At 46.6% G+C, this 22,410-nt stretch overlaps 1 protein-coding gene across 1 annotated transcript in view; it reads right to left on the bottom strand.

The window, feature by feature from the left end:
• The window catches only part of MYO5B (myosin VB), a 230,899-nt gene that overhangs the window by 158,027 nt on the left and 50,462 nt on the right, over positions 1–22,410 (bottom strand). The window contains exons 4-6 of the mRNA XM_065889991.1: positions 10,825–10,981; positions 2,540–2,683; positions 900–981 (exon numbers count right to left, since the gene is read on the bottom strand). Of these exons, the coding sequence (XP_065746063.1) occupies positions 900–981; positions 2,540–2,683; positions 10,825–10,981 (383 nt within the window). The remainder of the gene's footprint in view (positions 1–899; positions 982–2,539; positions 2,684–10,824; positions 10,982–22,410) is intronic.

Below are 22,410 nucleotides of genomic sequence, written 5' to 3'. Positions count from 1 at the left end.
CTTGGAGGACTCAGCGGCAGGACTCAGTCAATATTCCAAGATAGGGCTGCGCACATAGAACGGGGAAGGCTCCAGGCCCGGGGGGCGGGGCTACAACGGTATGGTGTCAGGAACTAAAGCCTGCTCGCCCTTCTTGCTCTGTCCTGGCTCTCAACTCCACTAGCTCCAAGTCAACAGTCTCCAGGCACCTTAGCAGACAACAATAACAGAAACGGAGGGTGACTGGGACCCACTGAAAGGCTGTCTTCCTACCTGATGGCAGCAAAAAGCTGACGCATGCCCCTGGCACCCCACTCTGGCTGCTCCGCTCTGGCCTCCAGGCTGCAGGGTGGATGTGGGCAAGCTGCCCGCCTGCTTGCAAGGAACTGGAGGACTGCTGCCCGGCTGAGGCTCAGAGGTCCAGTTAAACTCCTTGAGTTCCTCTCTCACCTTCTGTGGGGCCTCCCGGGATTCATCAACATGCCCCTTGAGCCAACCCCATGCTACCCCTGCTTTATCCTCACCCCCTTCCTTCTTTTTCTTTGTCTCAGTCCTTAAATATGACTTAAAACACGTCGACCACAATTAAGTGATGCGCGTTAGCTAAACCTCCAGATCCTCGTGGTTGAGACACATTTCTCAGGGCGTCTAGAATGAAAACATATTTTTCAAAATAATAATGCATGTCAATTCACTTGTGCTCTGCAAAACACTGTTCCACCCCCAGCCTCTTATCCTCTCATTTCCTGTGGGCATGAAACTCACAGAGGGGTGGGACTGTGCCCACAGGTGAGGCAGAGCTAAGTACCCGCGACAGAGGTCACCGAGCCGCGCACACCTTCTCCCTCAGAGCCCCCAGATGCGCCGCCTGAGGCAGCAGCAGCCCAGCCCCAGGACGGGCACGCAGCCCGTTTACTTACTTAGTGCGAGCTCTTTAAATTCCGGAAGACTGGCAGCCGCGCAGAGCTGGTAAAAGATGTGGTAATTCCTCTCATCATCCGCCTGGAGGAGGAAAACAGTTAAGCAGTGTTAGGGGCAGGGACCCCAAAGATTGTCCCCTCGCCCATTCTAATTCCAGGGTGACAGAGGTCAAGGCTTTTCCTTCACGCCTCTGCCGCCTTCAATTCCCACCTCCAGGTTTTCCATTCACCGTTATGGGGCCTTCTGCAAACCAGAGGACTTTTACCTCTTGATTTATGCAGAACACAGGGGTTTTCTTTTTCCTCCTCTATAGGGTATCACTGCTACCCCACAAGTGACGTCTCGGCGGATCAGCTCTTGTTCAGATAACCGAGCTGCCTGGCTCATGGTGGGCTGACCGTCACTTCCCTGCTGCAGGCTCCCTTTCTCCTCTGGGAGGCTTGGAACTAAGTAAAAGCTATGCCCTTGCCCATCATGTCAGGCTGGGGCAGTCAGGAAAGGTCCACGACTGAGACAGGACTTCCAGGGGACAATGGGGCCAGACCTGCCTTAAACTGGCGGAGTGGTCGTGGTGGTGGTGGGGTGGGACGGGGGCTTCAGGAGGCCTGAGCAAGGGCAGCAAGGAAGAGGAAAGCCCACAGGGAGGCTGGCCAGAGCCGCGGCCAGCACAGCGGGCTGCTTGCTCTGATGCAGTGAAATGAAGGATGTGGGGTAGTCCAACCAAACCTGGGAGGTGGATAGAACTGCTCTGGGGGTTGTGAACTGCAACGACCACCACCAAAGGCCACGGTGGAGGAGGAAGAGGGTCACCAAGAGACCAAAGAGTAGTTGGGAAGGAGGGAACAAAAGGCGAGCAAAGAAGAACTGAGTCACGTGAGAAGCGCGAACTCCATTTACTTGAAAAGGAAATGAAGTAAGTGGTCAAGTAGGTTTTGTGTTTTTTTAATATAACTTACCAAATAAGATTCCTGGTGAAAGTTGAAATCCACAGACCCTATATGACATTCCCCTGATCACAAGACTCCGAGGTCCACAAAGAACACAACAGTCTTATTCTTCACTGTATCTCTGGTGACTAGCACAGGGCTAGCACATAACAAACAATATATGTTTGTTGACTGAATCTAAAATCAATGCCCTGGGACTTCCCTGGTGATCCAGTGGTTAAGAATCCACCTTTTAATGCAGGGGACGTGGGTTCACTCCCTAGTCAGGGAGTGAACTAAGATCCCACATGCCTCGGGGCAACTAAGCCCACACACCTCAACTACTGAACCCTCAGGCCACAACTAGAGAAGCCTACGTGCCACGACAAAGACCCAGCGCAGCCAATAAATAAATTAATAAATAGATAGATAAATATTGTGCTTGCATGGTATATGCATGGTATTTATTTATTTAAAAATAAAAAAATAAAAACAATGCTCACTGAAACATATCAATACTGAGTAAAAATTTTTCAGGTCTGATGCCTATAAATGAATACTTCTTAATGGAAAAAAAAAAAGAAAACCAAAAGAGCAAGTCTAACCAAATCCAGGTTCAAACAATGAGATGTTCTTTGGGCATAGGGAGCAGAACATGGAGCGAGTAAAAATCCTTGGGAAAAAATACAAGAAGGTCCAGTCACAGGGCTCACCTGAAAGACCACTCTGGACTTCTCCAAAAGGTAGGTCCTCATGTTGGCCCCAATGATGCGATACCTCTTGTCAAAGCCAATCTGAATGTACTTTCCGAAACGGCTACTGTTGTCATTGCGAGTGGTTTTAGCATTCCCAATGGCCTGTGCAGAAAAAACAAACAAAAAGTGTGTACAACATGGCGGGTTTTCTTAAATTTCAGGACTGTATGCTCATGGCGGCACCTCTATTCCCTCCCTCTTCCTTCCTTCTAGAACCTCTCTACTATTGGGATGACAGTGGGTTGAGCTAAAAGAAAACAAAACAACTTCATTTTCCTGCTTCCCTTACTCCTAACGATGGTCAATGAGAGTGATGAGTTGACTGATGGTCTCTCTAAAGGGGACTAAACAGCTGGAAGTTGCACCCCACTGACCTTCCTCTCTTCTTCCTTTTCCTACCTGGAATGTGCATGTGATGGCTACAGCTGCAGCAGTCACCTTGGGACCATGAGGAAAAGGTCTAGAGAATCACAGAAACCACTGCTCTGACATCCTTGAGCCACTAAATCAATGCCAGCACCCAAGAGCTCTAGACTTTCTGTGAGAAAAATGAATCTTCTGGGGCTTAATCCACTTTGATCAGGTCTCCACTGATCAAATGTCAAGTATCATTCCCAACTGGTAAATGGTACTTCCTAGAAAGAGACCAAATGTCAAACGCCCCCCTCCCCCCAACACATACATCATCACTAGGACATATCAGGAAGCCATCAACCTCTTGGTATTATTTCTTACACGGCAGCAGGGACACAGTTCAAAACATGAGACAATAATTTAAAAGACAAGTGGCTAAATGACTGGTCTCACTGTGCGATTATTCACTTTCTATAAAACATCACGTTGCTGATGGGTTGGTAATGAACATACTAATACTGAAACCCCTTTCACACGTTTACTTTTCAGGTGGTTACAACACTTGAAAGATATCCACTGTAACTTTTCAGTTGTCCAGGAAATTTGAGGCACAAAGAGGCTAAAAGCAGATCACGATTTCGGAGGCCCTGAGGGACCCAGCCCAGCCTGGCCTCTCATCACTCTTGCCCTCTGTCTCCAGCCTCTTATGATCCTGAACTTGCTTTTCTTTCTCAAAAGACCTGTGTTCTCTCTGCCTCCTCCCCCACCCCCCAAGTTTCACAGACACGGTTCCCTCTGCTGGGAACACTCTCTGCCCATGCTCCCTCCACCTCTTCTTTCCCGTCTCAGCTCACATGTGGCTTCTTCAGGAAGGCCGACCCTGGCCTCATAAGCGAGGGGACCTCCCTCGTCACGTGCTCTCCCAGGCCTCACTCTGCACGCCCTCTCGTTTCCCTAACCCCCATCTCCACGAGACACCACCCTGTCTCCGTGAGAGCGGGGTGCGCACGTGTGCTTCCCCATGGGACCTCCCGCACTCACCCCAGTGCCCAGCACACAGCAGGCATTCAAAGCATCTGAGTGAATGGAAGCATAGATGAACTTCGGTTTTGGTTTTCTTTCCTGTGAAATAAGAATTTTAAGTCCTTGTCCTCGAAGGTCACTTGCCTCTTTAGGTCCCTAAAATCTCCTGTTAGGGTCATGAATACATATTTTTTCGTTTAGGGTTTAAAGTGTATACAGCAACCTATACATCACATATACAGCGTGTACCTCTGCAGGAAAGTGGGGAAAGTGTAACCCCAGTACACTGCGTTGCTCTGAAGGGAACCATGGAGCATGGAACATGCCCCTAAGGTCAGGGCGAGGCTGGAGTCTGGCCAAGCTGAAACGACCGTCAAGAGATGACTAATCCGAGGAGTTTATGTCGTCACTCATGCCCCTCAGCATCCACCAACCTCATCGTCTCAGCAGAGGCTTCACTGCACCCACTTCCAAGAGGGCCCTGATCCTTCAAGGCACCATGTGACAAGCCACTGTCAGACTTCAGGGAGCCTATTCTGTTTGAAAAGTGGCAAGGAGGGCTGTATTCCCTAAAATGCAGGTAAAAATGATGGTTTCCCAGGCCTCCATCACAAGCTAGGTCCTGGGCTGGGATCCCTTTAGTTTCCCTGAATCCAGACAAGAATCCCAGGGGAGAGGCATTATCAACTTTCCTCATACCTATGGGAAAACTTAGGCTCAGAAAGGGTAAGCAGCGTGCCCAGGGTCACTTGGCTGGGAAGTGCCAACACCAAGATGTAAATTCAGATATAACTGAGTCCGGAGTCTGTGTTCATTCCACTTGGTTTCGCAGTCCTTTTCCAGCTCTCCAAACTACTCACCAGCAGACAGGAGCTGCCACCCACGTGGGGAACTTCTTACATCTCAAACAGCCAGGTCAAATCAAAGGATAAAGACAAAGACATGAATCCTCGCTTTTACCTTTTCATAAGAAAGGGGAGAAAAGCCTTTCAGAGGATGGCAGGGAACCAACTCATTACTCTGACAACCAGTAGATAAGGAATCAGACATCCATCCTAACTTCCCTGTGTAAACTCTATCAGCGTAACTAGCTGGCAAGGAGAAGTTTCTCTTCCTAAACTTATTCCGGCTGATAAATGCAAGAGGAAAGATAGAATGAGAACGTCACCATTTTGTAACTCCTGATGAATTAATAGATCTAGGCATAAGTGATGGCTGCTGACATCACCAAAAGACACCTAAATATTCTGTGCATCTTGACGGGAATACATACCACCACCAATAAAGGGTTCCTGGATGTTAAGAACAAACAAGCAAACAAACAAACCTAAACCTAATCAAGCCTCTGAATTTTACGACCCTTTCAAAGGATGTAGAGAGGCCAAAGGAACACGTTAACAACATCAGGACGGTGCAACCAGCAAAGACCAGTTTGTGTAAAATTCTAAAGGATTATCTAGTTTCAAACAAAAAATCTCGATTCCAAAAGTTCAAAAAATTCAAATTCTGTCATTTCTAAAATGGCAACAAGAACCTTTACCATATCCGAGATCACTCCTTGTGGTAGCTTAGGGGAAGCTTGTCAACATTCTAAAGATCACTGCCGAAAGGTCTACCCTCCTTACCTCACTAGGCTGCTTTAAGAAGTGATATAATGGATCTACAAGTACTTTGAAAGTATATAATGGTACCCACAAAGGAAAGGGGTTGCTTGTATTATTACTACCAAAACCCATAAACTCCACTCTGGGCATGAAGAACTTCCAACTTCTACACGTGTGTGAAGGACCTGCACGTTGTTCTTTATCTTTTAAAAACCCTTGCTAGGTTTTTTGTTGTTGTTGCTTATTGACTTAGAAAACATTTTGATGCATGAGGAAAACAAACCCAGTTGTTATAGATGATAAAAGCCAAGGCTTTGACTCTGAGTCCACAGTCCAACAAAAGACACAGTTATGATACAAATAGTTAAAATTTGGAAAATGAACAAATGTTGTATGCAGGGAATGCACGGAAGAAACTCACATGACCAATAAACATAAGATACCCAACCTCAGTGGAAATCAGAGAAATGTAGACAAAAATGACAGTCCAGAGGGGCAGTAACTTTGATACTATGAAATAATGATGAGGATGTGAGGAAAAAGGAACTCTCATACACTGCTGTAATGTAAATGTAAACTGCAACAGCCATTCTTAAGAAGAATTTGGCATATCTAGTAAAACTGAACATATATGGACCTAACAACCCAGCAACTGTACTTCTAGGTATTACCTAGAGAAACTCACACAAGTGTACAAGTAGGTGTGCAAAAGAACGTTTAACGCAGGCTGTATTTAATAATAAAAAATACAATCTAAATGTCTACTAGTAGGAGGAAGAGATAAATAAAATGTGGAATATTCATAAACGGGATGCTAAAAAGCTGTTAAACTAAACTAGAGCATGATGCATGGATAAATAAAAAACAATCAGTGAAAAGCAAGTTGCAAAGTGGTTAACAGAATATGATACCATTTGTATGTGATATAAAAGAACTACCTTTTTTCTGGTTTATACATATACAAATATGTAGTAAAGTAAAAATGGACTAGAACAAATCATTTCAATATGATTGGGATTATACAGTACCTAGATGCATATCAACCAGTGTGGAAACAGAGAAGGGAGAAATTAGCCAATGCTGGCAGAACAGGAAACGCTTTAAGAAGTGTAAGATGAAGTGGATCTTAAAGGGTGAGTAGAATTTTACCAGTGGGGAAGGAAAAGGAATTTTATTTATAAATATAGTGTAGGCAAAGGGACAGGGGTATGTGAGAGCCCCAACAAGTGAGGAATGGCTAGAGTGTGTTGAAACATGAGAGAAAACAAGAGGAGAAGGTAAGGTATGTTGGGGGCAGATTCTTGTACGAATAGGTTAATAGTTGTAGGCCTACTTGCTTCTTCAGCTTAAAAAAAAAAGTCAAACCCTGAAAATTACATAGTAACTGGTCTTAGTTTCTGTCAGTTTTGCTCACTGTACCCCTAGCCCCCTTTCTTTCTCCCAGGTTGAGGGGAGGCTCTGGGGCTCCTAGAGTTGTATGCCTGCACACTCCAGTCAGCCCGAGAAGCCATGTGACCCCTCTGGGCTGGGCCTGGGTTCTGTCCCTGCTCTATCAGTCTCTTGACTAGCAATATCTTTTTAATCAGTGCAGACTTGTGAACAAATCACTCCCAGGATGCTGACAAGCTCTTAAACAGAATGGGGCCAGAGAGCTCCGGCGCTGACAATAAATCATCCCAATCTACCCCAGCCAACCCCAATCCACCCTCAAGTCACCTTTAATTCAAACAACTGCCACTTAGCGCAGCCCACTGGGAATTCCGCCTCCTCAGACGGCCCTCAACTCTCCGACTCCCTAGGAGGCATCTGCAGCTTCTGGCCTGGAGAAATAATGAGGTGATGACATGACCATAACTGATTGCTTCGCTGGGAGGTGCCAACCTTCCCCGGGACAGGACTGGAGTCATCAGTAATCAGCTGTGCCCTGATTAAAACATGACTTGCACTGGTTGTAACCCTCTGAGGAGCCACAAAGCTGACTGGGCTTCCTGACACGAGGGCCCAAGTAAGACTCTGAACTTGTGAAAAGCTGGGTTTTGGCAGAGCAGAAGCTGCTCCTTCTCTGCTTGGCAACACTCTAATTCCACCTAGAATTCTTCCTGGCAATAATTCTTCCTTCACATGTTCACGTCCAACATTTCTCTCAAACATAACACTCAATGACAGCTCAAGGGATAGTCTCCATGATAACAAAACTCCGTATTTGACAGAATGAGCCCTCTGGACTTACCCACATAATTTCCAAAGTACCAATTCGCACAACTTTAGAAATTTAATGTTTTAAGCTCAAACCACTGTAACATGTGTTTACAGGACATCATGCAAGAACAGGCTGGTTCATGTACACACTCCTCCTTCTCTAGGGGTGTGCATGTTGCTCTCACATTTCTTCCATGCCTCCCCAGCAGTCTACCAGCCTACTCAAGCTATAACAGATACTGAAAACATTAGATCATTTCAGATCACGGTCATTTAAAAAACATTCCCAAAGCAGTGACCCAAACAGGTGCCCGCCAATGTTCACAGCAGCGTTATTCACACTGGCCAAAAGGTGGACACAACCCAACTCTCAGCACAGGAGTGGATAAACAAAATGTGGTACATACAAGCAACAAAATGCCATGCAGCCATTAAAAACACACACAAAGCACTCATGCATGCTACAACATGGATGAACCTTGGAGACATTATGCTAAGCGAAATCAGCCTGACACAAGAGGACTGATGTCATACGACTCCACTTGTATGAGAGACACCAAAGAGGCAAATTCACAGGGACAGAAATTAGGATAGAGGTTACCAGAGGCTGAGTAGAGGGGAGAATAGGACGTTATTGCTGAACGGGTACAGAGTTTCTGTTTGGATGATTAAAAAAAAATTCTGGAGATGGATGGTGGCGATGGCTGTACAACATTGCGAACGTACTTGATGCCACTCAACTGTACACCTGAAGTGGTTAAGGTGATAGATTTCATATTACGTATGTTTTATTACAACAAAACAATAAAATGAAAAAAATTAATTCCCCTTGTGTCTTGTACCTGCTTAACGTGGTGATCTGTCTTCACTGAATTCCTCTCTTGGCTAACAAGAACTGTGTGTTCAGTCACCAGAGATCGAACAGGTTTCTTCCCTTCCCTGTTTCGTCCAGAATAAGTACGTACTTTACCTCCAGAAGAAGAGGTGCTCTGTGTCTTTGCAATTTTACTACCTAAAAGATGAACTGAATTTTGAAACTTCGAGGCAAAGGAAAAGCTGAAATCCTGGTCTCACTCCCACCTAAGATGAAACGTGACGCTAATCGCAGAGTGCTGTCTTAGCTGCCACCATTTAAGTGCATTGGCGGCCCAGTGGGGTGTGGACTCAAGTCCACGATCGTCTCCTGAATCCAGGCCATGGCCAGGCCGCCACCTTGGGGCTTAGAATAAATGCTATGAGCAAAGAGGCTACCAACTAAATGTCTGACAAAAGGAAGTTAAATTATGGTAAAACCATCTATTAACGTATGTTTGCAGCCAATAAGTTTGTAAAAAGCTTAATGATATGGGGACAAGGCATATACTATAATATTCAGTGAAAAAGCTGGAAGGAAATATACCAAAATATGGAACAATTATTAGCAGGCTGTAGGATGATGAGGGATTATTCCCTTTTCTTCCATATTTTCCAGTGACTCCTTCCTATTTTTTTTTAATATTTATTCAATAAATGGTTCTCAAACAGGTGTGGGACCCAGAGCCGCAGCATCAGGATCACCTAGGAACTTGTGAGAAATGCGGATTCTCAGGCCCTTCTGAACCAGAAACTCTGGGGGTGGTGCCCAGCTATCTGCTTTAACAAGGCCTCCAGGCGATTCTGATGCACAGTCAAGTTTAAGAACAACTGTAAACTAATAAAAGTGTTTTTTTGTTTGTTTTTATCTGTTTGGTAAAAATGCCTTCAACTACATTGACCACTTCCCAATTCATATAAGAACAGACACCAAAACTTGCTTTTGTCTAATTCTTAGTGAACACCGTGTGTCTGATTACTGAGCAGAGAGTAAAAGCTCTCTGGATAATGCAACTCTGTAGGCAGGAGAGTTTGCCTGGATAATCAACGAGCTCCTATGAACTGACACTCAATTTACTCCTGCACTTGGTAAAGGAAGGGGGAGAGAGAGGGGACCTGGGAAGGTCCAGGCAGGTTCTTGTTCCCCCAGCCCCCAAATAATCGGAAGGACCAACCACGCCGGTGCTTTGTGTCTTAATGGGCGGGGCTCACGGCTGTGCAGAGAAACCTGATGCTGTTTTGGCGGCTTTGGGCCTCAACTGAATTTCTTCTTCCTAAAACAAGGGGGCTCTTCGGGGCTGGCAGAAGGGCCAACTCCTACCAGACTGCAGCCCAGACAATAAGGAAGAGCCTCAACTTCAAACGCAGGAAATCAAAGCTGGCTCAGGGACTGTGCAGCCATTTAGCTCAACTCCATGAGAATGAAGCGTTTATAAGGAACGGAAGAAAAAGAGAGATGGAGTTCTGACCCTATAACATCGTTTACTATAGCTAGACCCAAGGTTTTGGAAATACCTCTGGCCCTGCACTTGCATCGGCCGCTCTGAGGCCACCCAGCCGGGAGGTCGGGGTGGTGAAGAGACAGGCAAGACCTGTCCATGCCAACAAAGGTAACATTTTCTCAGGATCTTCAACAGATTCTGTGTCGTCACATAGCTTTTGACTCTATCTCCCCACAAAAGAGTCACAAAGCTTTGGACTCTATCGCCCCGCAAAAGATAAAACATCCAAATATCTTTTGGGAAAAAGGGGAATCTTTTATCTAGGCCTCCTCACCGCCATGAAGACTGCCCTCCTGACTCAGCAGACCTTCATAGCATCAAATGGTTTTGGTGGGACACTGATTTGCTGACACAGGATGGCAGCAGGGGGGAGGAACACAGCAGAGATGGCGGTAGATGGGGGAGGACTGTCACAACAGTATTCAGCAGAGTCAAGGAACAAGGAAAACATGAAGAGGCCGCTGCATCCAATACTGGGGACCTGGGCTACCAGGTCAGAATATTCCCCAATCTGTGGTTTTAGGGGCACCTTTGAAATTCTTCCCTCAGCAGTGGACAATGGGTTCTTGGGAAGAGGCATGAATGCTGACTGTGTGAGTGGCTTCCAAGAACTCTGTGATCGGCCACGCGAGGCTGGACACTCAAGCAGTCTTAGTGCCAGCAGAAGGGACTCCAGACAAGAAGGCCAAGGACATTTGGATGGCTTTACCTCCATGATGGGACTGGACGCCAGGACCTTCTCTTCGATGTTGGTGTCACTGGCCGAGCCACTAACCGTGGCGAAATAGCGCATGGCGTACTTGGCCGACACGGTCTTGCCGGCTCCAGACTCCCCGCTGACTATGATGGACTGGTTCTTCTCATCTCTGCAAAGGAAAAAGCCTTGGTCAGTCGCTGGCTGTGGAAGGGCACGGTCGCCTTCCAACGACACTGTCGCCTTCCAGTGACACTGTTGACAAGGGCCCGAACCCAATCAGGAGCATCCCTCCCTCGTTTAGGAGTAAATGTGAGGGGCAGCGTAAAAATAGCCCACCTTCCTTCATACGCTTGCTTGCACAAGATCTGAAAGTGGGAGAAAGAAGCTCTGAGAAGGGCTTACAAATCCTATTTTATGACCTGAGGGAATGGGGATGTAGCCGTCGGGTCACTCTCCCAAGTTCTCTCTGGAGGCAGTACCCCATAGAGCACTCCCTTCCAAAGACATCCCCTGAGAACTTAACATAAATATACACTTTCAGTTACATAATCTCGCCTTTCTGTTACATGCCCATCTTGCGCCACTTTCTTCAAGAGCAAGGTTCTTTTCTTCTCCTCTTGTATTTGAGCCTAGCATGCCAGCAGACACAGTTCTGAACATTTTTGTTCATGTAGATCTACCACAAAGGGCATGCTACTAGCCACCAGGCTAATCTTGCCTCAAGTTTCCCAGAAATTAGATAAAACAGCTATGGATTGCAATAAGAGGGAGTTCAATCAGACTAAATGGGAGGCAGAGAGCAGATACTCTACATCAGATAAAATGTATCTGTACGTATCCCTTTGAGACAGATATGAGACAGACAAGTAATGGAAAACGCAACCTATCTGGTCTCCAAGGAACATGGATGTTCAAGCAGGGAGTAAGAACAAACATCTGCGCCACGAGTTTGGGAAACGAATTGCTTGTAAGAGCTACACTCAGCCATCTACCTCTAGCCCACAAATCCACTGCCAGGAGGAGGGCAGGCACTTCGCTTTCGATCTGCAGTACCTTTAACAGTGCCTGGCATAGAGAATACACCCGAGATAAAATATTATGTTGGAGGAGAAGCCAACTTAGGGATCAACCAGCCCTCTTCCTTTCCAGATGAAGAAACCGAGGAGTGTGAAGTCAGGTTTAGAACACGGGTCTCCTGGCACCAGCCCAGTACTCCTAACACCAGCACCTGTGGCTTCCTGGGCAGGGCTGGCTACAGAAAGAACGGCCTGCCCCACCTCAGTAATTATCAGCACAGGTAGATTGTACCTGATCAGCACAGGTGAATGAATGTTGGCCTTGCTTCTGGGCCAACAGCTGAGAAGCTGAAAAAGTGGTGTGATGACACTGATGTTAACTAGAGGTGAACTGGAAAGACAGACAAAAACCGGCTTGAAAGGGGGGCCCCGGGGGAGAGTCAGGTGTGGCAGCCGGGCTGAAGAAACCTTAACCTTCAGCTGCTCTTCAAGGTCAGCGAAGAGCTGAGCAGTCTCAAGCTCACACACCATCACTAAGTGGGGAGGGACTCGAGTGAATACAGATGGCGAGTAGATGCTATTGAGAAGATGAAGCTGAAAAAACCTCATCTTTCAAACTGGCCATACAGCCAATTACCTGAAAAGCTACACAGAATCTCACCTAGTATTTGGAGGATGGAACAAGAAGAAGTGGCTTTCGGAGAGCCCTTGTAGTTCTCGGATACCACTGTTGTGAGAGTGTGTTTCTCCTCTCCTTGGTTCTGTGAAAACTTCCTACTGAAAGGTGGCCTCTAAAGAAGCCTGTGCATGCTTACGGTTCCCATACTCATTTGTTGTTCAAGTTTTATATGACATCCACTGGACCCTGGGGACCGGGGCAGGTGTCACCCCTCCTCTTCTCAATACCATCACAATCAACTCCTTAGAGAACTGCTCAGAAGTACAACCATCCCAAGGGACTAGGCGTCGACCAAGCTGGGCTTTAGACCTATGAAAGGGAGCCAAGTCTGATGCCACCTTGAAAACTACGTGAATCTGCAACAGGGAGATCTAAATTGCAGGAGCCATACCCACAAGTTTGGAGTTTTGCTCAAAGTCTGTATGTTTCACCTAAAAAAGGATGAGCACAGGTTGTGTCTAAGACTTAGTCCTCCACAGAGAACCGCATCGAATGGGGAGGTATATACTGTCCAAATAACTTAATAAGGATCCCTGGGAGCAACATGTGGATGCCAGGAGAGAATTAATCAGATTGGTGGGGGCTGGGGGTCGTGAGTGCTGCCAGGCTCCCTGCGGCAACACAGCACACAGAGGGAACTGAACTGCGAAGAGACCCAGATAACATGCTACATCTGGCACAGAAAAGGTGGCAGGCTTCCCTGGTGGCGCAGTGGTTGAGAGCCCGCCTGCCGATGCAGGGGACACGGGTTCGTGTCCCGGTCCGGGAAGATCCCACATGCCGCGGAGCGGCTGCGCCCGTGAGCCATGGCCGCTGAGCCTGCGCGTCCGGAGCCTGTGCTCCGCAACGGGAGAGGCCACAGCAGTGAGAGGCCCGCGTACCACAAAAAAAAAAAAAGGTGGCACAGACCAGTGACACCTGTCACTTTTCACTTGCTGTGTCAAGACGGGCGTTGCCCTGCGCATCACTAGGAAATGACTGAAAAGTCACATATGCTCAGGAAAGAGAATGACCCACACAAGAGGCAGAAAACTTTGAGGGCCAAGCAGGCTATTCCAAGTGTAAGTGGCCAGAAAGGCAAAAAGGCAGGGCTACTTCACGTGACAACAAAGTGTCAGGACCTCACAAAGAGAGGGAATCAAAGGCAGGGAAACAAAAAACTGGCAGGACATGGAAGCTAACTTTGGTGTTTTGATGAAAACGCATATATGTGGCCAAACTATGATCAGAGCTTATAAACATCCCCAAGTGTTTCAAATCTTTACACTCGAGGCTCTTGGGCGTGAGGGAGTCTGGGCCACGACCATTAGTGCTAACTCCCAGCTAATTTGGTGGATAGTCAGACTGATGCCGGTAAGACTGAAGTTAGGGAAATTCAACTCTTCTTAGACCAACAAGGACCATTTAACAACTTCCCTTACTGAGACCAACTTAAAATATTTTTTAGAATTGATGATTCTCATTTAGTTCTACTGCACTTCCGCACACCCTACCTACTCCCATTCTTAGTCTACTACGTGGCTGGGTGCACATTACATATCTGTACGCTATTTGTAACGGGATGATGTGCAAAAGCATCCTCAGTCTGTTCTACCCACATTAGCTTTGCTTCCAACTCAACTGGAGAACACAAGACCAGAAAACGGGCAGTAAATACAAACTTGATTTTGAACCTCACGTGCACTGGTCAGCTGTCTGACTTTAAGCAAGGGAGCTGACTTCCTGACCCTCCGATTATCTCAGTCCAGTCTCTCACGACTTTGCTCTTGCTCTTCTAGGTGGTCACCTTGACTTAGGGACCTAGGTCTCTAATTCATCCTAACATTCCTGCCAGATTAAATGTCTAAAGCACAGCTCTAATCACGCTCCCCGCGCTCAAAAGAAGTTAACTACTCATCGCTTACCGAATCAAGTCCAAACTCCTTAGCTGAACTCCTCCACAATGCACATCCCAACACTAAAACCCTTGACAGGCGTCGGCATATTATGGTGCTAAGAACAGAACACCAGGCTTTTGGTCCAAGGCGCTTGTCTGAGTCCTGGTTCAGCCATCAGCAGGCTCTTTGTAAGCCTTAACCACCTTACAGAGGATACCCCCATCTTACAGATTTGCTGCAAGATTATATGAAACGATCTCTACGCTTTGTGTAAGATGAGGGGATTACAGTCCAGACAAAATGAGCTACGCGTCGGTCTCTGAAACTGCACACTTTCCCGGCACTGCCATTTATGGTTTTCCCCCTACCTGAAATCGCCTTCAACGTACACCCTTCTGCTGAAGTCCAACCCGTCTCAGGCAGCCCGGCAGGCCATTATTTCTCTGCCTTCTAAAGTCTCAAGTCATTTGATTTGTGCCACTTGTGAGGCATTGTCACCTCTCATCCCATATTGATGTCAGGCCCTGTGTGGCCATTTTACTTGCTGTGTGACCTTGGGTCACTTCTTTTCTCTGGGCCTCTGTCTTCGCATCTTGTCAAGTACAAGGTTGTGACGGGGACTCCCCCAGTGATTTAATCTGTCTCTGACATTCGATGATTCTGTGATCAAAATTGTAACAGAAGTGTGGGTGGGGAAGAGCTCTCAGTTTCAAACTTCCATTACTTAGGGCTGGTCGTGGGGGAGATATTTATGAGTGTGGAATTCTACCCAGTGTCCTTCAAAAACACAGCCAAGGTATGGCTCCATCCATTCGGCCGAGTTACAGACATGACTTAGCTGACAACTTGGGTCCATGTGCTTTTCAGTCAGTCCTTTTCTCCTGAGCCCAGTGAGGTTCCCTTTACAGGCATTCCTTGGAGATATTGCAGGTTCGTTTCCAGACCACCACAATAAGGCAAATATCCCGATAAAGAGAATATCCCAATAAAGCATCACATGAACTTTTTGGTTTCCCAGTACATGTAAGTTATGTTTACACTATACTGTAGTCTATTAAGTGTACAATAGCACTATGTCTAAAAAAAAACAATGTACATACCTTAATTTAAAAATACTTTATTGCAAAAAACAAAGTGCTAACCACCATCCGAGCCTTCGGCCAGCTGTAATCTTTTTGCTTGGGGGGGCGTCCTGCTGCTGACTGATCAGAGTGGTGGTGCTGAAGCCTGGGACGGCTGGGACCATTTCTTAAAACAAGACCACAGTGCAGTTTTCTGCAGCGACTGTCTCCTCCTTTCACTTGAACACTTAGAGCCACTGTAGGGTTAATAATTGGCCTAAGTTCAATACTGTGTCTCGGGAAATAGGGAGGCCTGAGGAGAGGGGGAGAGATGGGGGAAGGGCCGGGTGGAGGAACAGGCAGAACACACAAAACATTTATCAATTAACTTCACCCTCTTACATGGGTGTGGTTCGTAGCACCCCAAAATAATTACAATGGTAACATCAAAGATCATTGATCGCAGATCACGGTAACAAACAGAATAATTGTGGAAAAGTTTGAAATACTGCAAGAATTACCAAAACGTGACACAGAGACTTGAAGTGAGTAAAAATGGTGCCAATAGACTTGCTTGACACAGGGCTGCCACGAACCTTCAGTTTGTAAAAAAAGAAAAAAGGCATTATCTGTGAAGCACAATAGAGCAAAGGGCAATAAAACAAGGTCTGCCTGTATTTAGAAAAATTAACCCATGGCCATGGCATTTCATGCTGTGAAATACCAGCCGTTACTCAGGCCCAGACGGTCTTCAGGAAGGCAGCACCACCCTAAGCAGGAAGAGCCCCTTGAAGGCCTCTGCGTCAGGCAAGAGCACAGGATTCCCGGTCAGGTACCAGCCACTCTCCAGCTTCCAACACGTGCACCACAGACTCTCCCCGGCTCACACTGAATCCCTGTCTTTGACACCTGAGAGGCGGGATTGAATTGCTGCTAAGCCACCTGCTCTTCTGGTAGAAGTTTCCCACCAAATCACTTGAAGCTCCCTGAGCAAGGCCAACCTCTCTCCCCGTCCCCATTTTTGGAGAGTGGAAAAGGAGGCTGTCCGGGCACCTGAGGTCGACGCTGCAGAGCACTGATCAGCCAGGGAGACACTGCGGGAACTGCGGGGACACCCCGCTGAGGGGTTGCCTTGTTCAGGTTTCCTGCAGAGAATAACGCATCACCCGTGGCCTCCCCATCAGCAATGCGCACACAGAACCATCAGGAAAGCACTGCTTCAGCCGATTCTGACTGAGAGAAGCCCCGGCTGTGACAAAGAGGCCAGGCCCTCCACCTGTGGACGGTTGCGGCACCACCATCCTCCCACCTGGAACCCCCTGTTCTAACTGCCACAGTGCGTCCACACATCAGTCAATGAATTGAGAGCTCCCGGAGGGTGGGCACTGGCTTCAACCTTGAACCTGAAGGGTTCCTGGGGCCGAAGCCTCACCGTCACTTCCCGTGCCCCGACCCAGGCCTTCTCTGTGTAAGTGGCACCAGCCTCCACTCACCCACTTCAGCCAGAAACCTGGAGTCACTGTGGATTCCTCCCTTTCCCTCCAGACAGCATGCCCTATTGAATTCCCCTCCCAGTACAGACCACTCTCGTCTCTGGACCTCCTTTTTCCAGCCATCATCATCTCTGACAAGCATTGCAATAGCAGCTTTCTAACCCTCACTGTCATCCTTCTGTAAGGCAACCTTTTTTTTTTTTTTTTTTTTCTGTGGTACGTGAGCCTCTCACTGTTGTGGCCTCTCCCGTTGCGGAGCACAGGCTCCGGACGCGCAGGCTCAGTGGCCATGGCTCACGGGCCCAGCCGCTCCGCGGCACGTGGGATCTTCCCGGACCGGGGCACGAACCCGTGTCCCCTGCATCGGCAGGTGGACTCTCAACCACTGTGCCACCAGGGAAGCCCTATAAGGCAACCTTTTTACATGACCTTTTGTCGTGAATATTGGATCAAACCTCTCCCCCTGCTTTAAGCCGTCCAATGGCACCCCTCTGCCTCCAAGATCCCAGCTCTGGGACCATGTTCAATACCCTCTGTGAACCAGCACCTCTCTTTCCAGCTTTATCACGTGCCACTCTTCTCTTTGTTCATGACGCTCAAGCCACACAGGGCTTGTTTCTTTATTCCTTCCTACTTTACAGCTGTCTGAAGCTATTCCAGTTCAAACTTATTTTCCCTTCTTTGACCTCACAACTCTTAATGCCTGGTACTCAATCACATTCTGGGGGCGGCTCACGCCTTACTACTTTTCATTGTAATTAATGACCACCACCTACTCACATCATGCTCGAATGGTGTACAAAACTCTTGGCCATGTTATCTCTCGCTTAGGACTCATGAGACTATTGGTGCCAGACTTCTCATTTTAAAGAGGATAAAACTGAAGTTTGGAAAGGCCGAGTGATCTTCCCAGAGTTCTCAGCTAGTAAGACACCAAGTGCAAACTTGAACACAGGCTTCCTTATCCCTGTACAATTTCCCACTGGGTTATGCTGTGACATCTCTGTATCACCACTACAGCCCCTTCATGTATAATCAAGCATCCATTAGTGAATCCCCCTAACAAATCTAGCCTCAGCTAAGACATTAGACATGAATCAGGTGTCCTCAGTGCCAGCTGGCTTAGCATCACCTCCTCAGCTAAAACATCATTTCTTCAGAAGCCCTCCCCTGACCACCCTACTTTCATAGCAGTCAGCATACAATTTACTAATACTTTACTAATCTACTTAGTAGTCCTTCTACCGTTGTCTTCCCCACTAGATGGTAAGTTCCATGATGGCCAATCTCAGATGCAGGGCTTGGATGGGCAGGCCAGCACCTGGATTGTGTCAAGAAAAGAGCCCTATAAGGGCTGCCATGTGTGGTGGTCTATATAGGCTGAGGCCAGGGTCTGGTGCCCCCTAGAGATGTGCAACTTACCGCCTGCAAACCAAACGTGGTGGCTCCTGCCCTGAGTTCAGTTTCCCCAGCTCGCCCATGGGAAGGGGGCTGACAGCAGGGGCCTCAAGTCTCAGGCAGGTGTGACTCTCTTTCCCTGGATTGGGCACTCCCTGAGAGAGGTGAAGAGGTGGGAACAAAACCCGGACACACAGTGGAGGTGCAAAACAGGAGGGAGGGAAAGCCTGGCTCAGGCGCAGGAGGAAGGATGCCCTGTCTCTGAACACATCATTAAGTCCCTCCATCGTTTCTTCCTCCAGTAACAAATCATCTGAAAATTTAGGTGCGTCAGGAGAATATATTCTATTCACTAATGGGGTAATCAATCTACTGTCTCTTGCCTGTCTACATCTGTCTAGCCTCTAATGATATTTTCAACACCATCATCACAATGCAGGCCGTCTACTATGGTTAAAAAAGAAAAAGAACTGCACCAGAGAACGGGGATACAAAGAATTTTTCATCAAGAATTTCTGTTGAACAAAGATATTTGTGTCAGTACCAGGGACAGAGTTCATAACTGGGAGACAGACTAAGAAAACAATGAAAATGAATCTTAGAAGCAATGCCAACTAAAAAAAAAATGACAGTACTATACATGGTATGACACTCTTAGGAACTCAACAAGAAAAAAGAAACATGATCCTTAGGGATACAAACACAACTATATTAATACAAAATGATATCAAAACCCCATGAGAATGGGGGAAGTCATGTAACGCCAGGCAGAAGGCAGAATCAGATTGGCGGAAATAAAACTGGGTTCTGTGGGGAGGGAAAAGTAAGATCTGGGGACAGAGATAGGTGAGGATGGAGGTAAAGTTAGGTGAGAAGGATACAGAAAATTACAGTGAGGCAGTCTGGGGCTCAAAACAGAGCCATACGGCTACAGTGAGTCTAAAGTTAAAGATTCCCTCTCAACGTTGGGGCACTAGAAAGAACAGTCCTGCTGTGAGAAGGGGCTGGGCAAGAAAGCTCCAAGCTACAGATTCTATGAAGCCAGCCAACAATAAAGCTGGCTTAAAGTGGGAAGGAGGACATATGTTCTGGCCAGCTAGAGGGAGGGCACCTATGTGAGGGGTCCTCCAGGCTCACGGCCCAAGCAGGCCCTGGGCTCTAGGTGTGAGGGAGGCAGACAAGCATCCCTGAGCACTTCTGCCATCAGGCACTAATGTCCTACACTGCCACCCTCCCAGGTAGCGTTGTGTGCTCACAGCCCAGAGCTCAAGCCATTCAAGAAGGCGGCCATAAATATTCATGGAAAAGTGCTTAACTGGTGGTTAACAGTCAGAGTCCTAAGTGTCTACTAAGATGAAATTGAACCTTCTTACAGGGCAGGAGCTAAGTACTTAGTGCATTTCATACCCGAGTATCATTTTTCCACTTCAATATCAATTTCACAGTGGCCTTCCGAGTGTTAAGTTCTGTTTATAAACCTCCTAGGTGTAGTATGATACAGGTAGTAGAAAAATGAATCCACCTCCTTCCACTTACTCGCTGTTCCCAGGAGAGGCTGTCTCCTCTCAGATGTGAACGCACCACAGAAAGAACCTCTGGGAACTCAGTCAAGCCCACCCCTCACTGGAAGATAAGCAGGGCAGAGTGAGACAAACTGGGTGGGGGGCTCCTGGGTGTGAACAGGGATGTGCCAACTTCTCCGCTTTTAAACTAAAGGGCTGGAAGATGATCCTTAAGACCTCCTGCTATTCCTGAACTCTGATTCTAGATCCAGGTTATAGCTGAGCTGTGCGATACTCCACATCAACTGCAGCTACCCGCTAATTTTGAAGATATACCTTGAAACTCAGAAATCTGTGGGTTTAGATGAAGGTGAGCAACAGAGGCAAATGTTTCCTGTGATTTTAAACTTTACAGATTTATTTTGTTTAATGTTATCATTAGCTGGGGGTAAACTATGATATACACATATTTGTACCCTACAGAACCAAATAAACGCTTTTCAAGCTCTATTTCATTGGGTGCTGGAAACTATTTTGCAGTGAAGGAACACATTCAAGCAATACTCAGGTAAAAAAGGCTTCTCGTTGGTCAGTAGTCCAGCTAGTTAGTATCTGAAGCCAGGTGCACCTGAGCACTTCAGTCTAAAGCTCATCCTCCTTCTCTACACTGCACTCTCTCTGCCAAGCTACCAGTAAGATACAAGGTCTTTTACGATTTCTCGTATAAATACGGCCTCATCCATTCATCTTTTAAATATTAGGGCATCCCTGCAAGTCAATTTCAGCATCTCCTCTCATTTCTCTAGGTTGCCTCTAACGTGATCTCATCTTTCCTCATGACTACAAGTGCCACCCAAAAGTTGTCCACACTCAGATATATCTCCCCAACCCAACTGTCTCCCAAGAGCCAAGCACATCCGCACAACTGCCCTCTGGACAATGATACTCATCCTTTCTCTCCGGGATTCTTCCACAGCATCATAGCTGGTCCTCCTGTGCCTATTTTAGCCCCTACTCAATCCATTCTCCTCATTGCCATTGGACAGATACTTCCAAAACACTCATTTGACTGTATGTAGGTCCCACTAAGCACCCTCTCATGAGACACTGTGGTCTGTGGGATGCCTTCAGCGTCTTCAGCATTCCAGGCCCTTGGTGATCTATTCCAAGAGGCCATTCTAGGCAGAGGTGTTAGGCTGTGCAAAGGGTGGGAAAGCACAAGCAGTGCTCAGGGAAGAGGGTGAAGTTTAGGGCACTAAGACCCCAACAGGCACGTCTCGGCCTCTGGCAACAATCTGACTGCAAAGAACCATCATTTGTTCATCAGCCCTGGCTGTACATTAGAAACACCTGTGGAACTCACGAAACTCCCCCTCCTGGATTCCACAGCAGACCAACTGGATCACAATCTCTGGAGGTGGGGCCCAGATATTTGTTTTGCTTTTTAATTCCACAAGTGATTCTGATGTTCTGCTACAACATTAGTTCTGCTGGGGTTAAGAACCACCGCTCAACAGCTTAATTAAATGGGTCACTATATAAATATGTTCAGGTACTCGTTGAAATTCAAATACCTAGTGAATTATTCATGGTTGATATCAGCCTAATACCATGTAACAATGAACGTAAAACAACGATTAGCTACACAGAGGCTCAGGGGTTACACAGTCCTTGATGTGTGAATTTATTAACCATTTTTCCTGGCTGCAAACGATAGGACCCTTTAAGTCTACGCTCCAGCTAATGGCTTATGATAAATCGCCTAGAAATCAAAGTAGAGTCTCCTCATTAATTGGATTTACATTGTTGAGAGCCACATAGTTGAAATAATAGTGGGGACTGGTTAGAAGCACGCAGAGGCACACACACTACAAGGAGTGCGCTACGGCCTGCTAATGCCTATAGCTGGGGAAAGGAGACAGCTCTGCCCTACCCCTACTTCAGGTGTTCTTTACCTGGGGCCCACACATTCCCAACAGGCCCATGAACACAATTCAGGGGGACCCGTGAACTTAAATGGAATAAAAAAAAGCACATCTTTATTTAGTTTTTACTAAATTTTAACATTTTCTTCAGTTAAGGATATAGCCAAAAATTATACAAGTGAACTTATTTGTAAAACAGAAATAGACTCACAGACATAGAAGACAAACTTATGGATACCAAAGGGGAAAGCAGGGGGAGGGTTAAATTAGGAGTTTGGGATTAACAGATACACACTACTATATATAAAATAGATAAACAACAAGGTCCTACTGTATGGTACAGGGAACTATATTCAATACCTTGTAATAACCTATAATGGTAAAGAATCTGAAAAAGAAAAAAATATATATATAAAATGGAATCACTTTGCTGTACACCAGAAACTAACACAACATTGTAAATCAACTATACTTCAATTTAAAAAAATAAAGAAAACAAAAGAATATAGTCAAAGACAGAGAGAACAGGAAGAACCTGTGACTCGGACACCGTATTACAGTTGCTGCAGATAGCATTAAATATTTACACTCACCACTACTTCAAAATGATGGTTATTATTAGATCTGCCACTAATGCATTCACCATG

The sequence above is a fragment of the Phocoena phocoena genome, chromosome 13 (genome assembly GCF_963924675.1).
Source record: "Phocoena phocoena chromosome 13, mPhoPho1.1, whole genome shotgun sequence".
NCBI lineage: Eukaryota > Metazoa > Chordata > Mammalia > Artiodactyla > Phocoenidae > Phocoena > Phocoena phocoena.
Note: the sequence above shows the minus strand (reverse complement) of the source record. Positions and strands in the feature narration are given on the sequence as shown.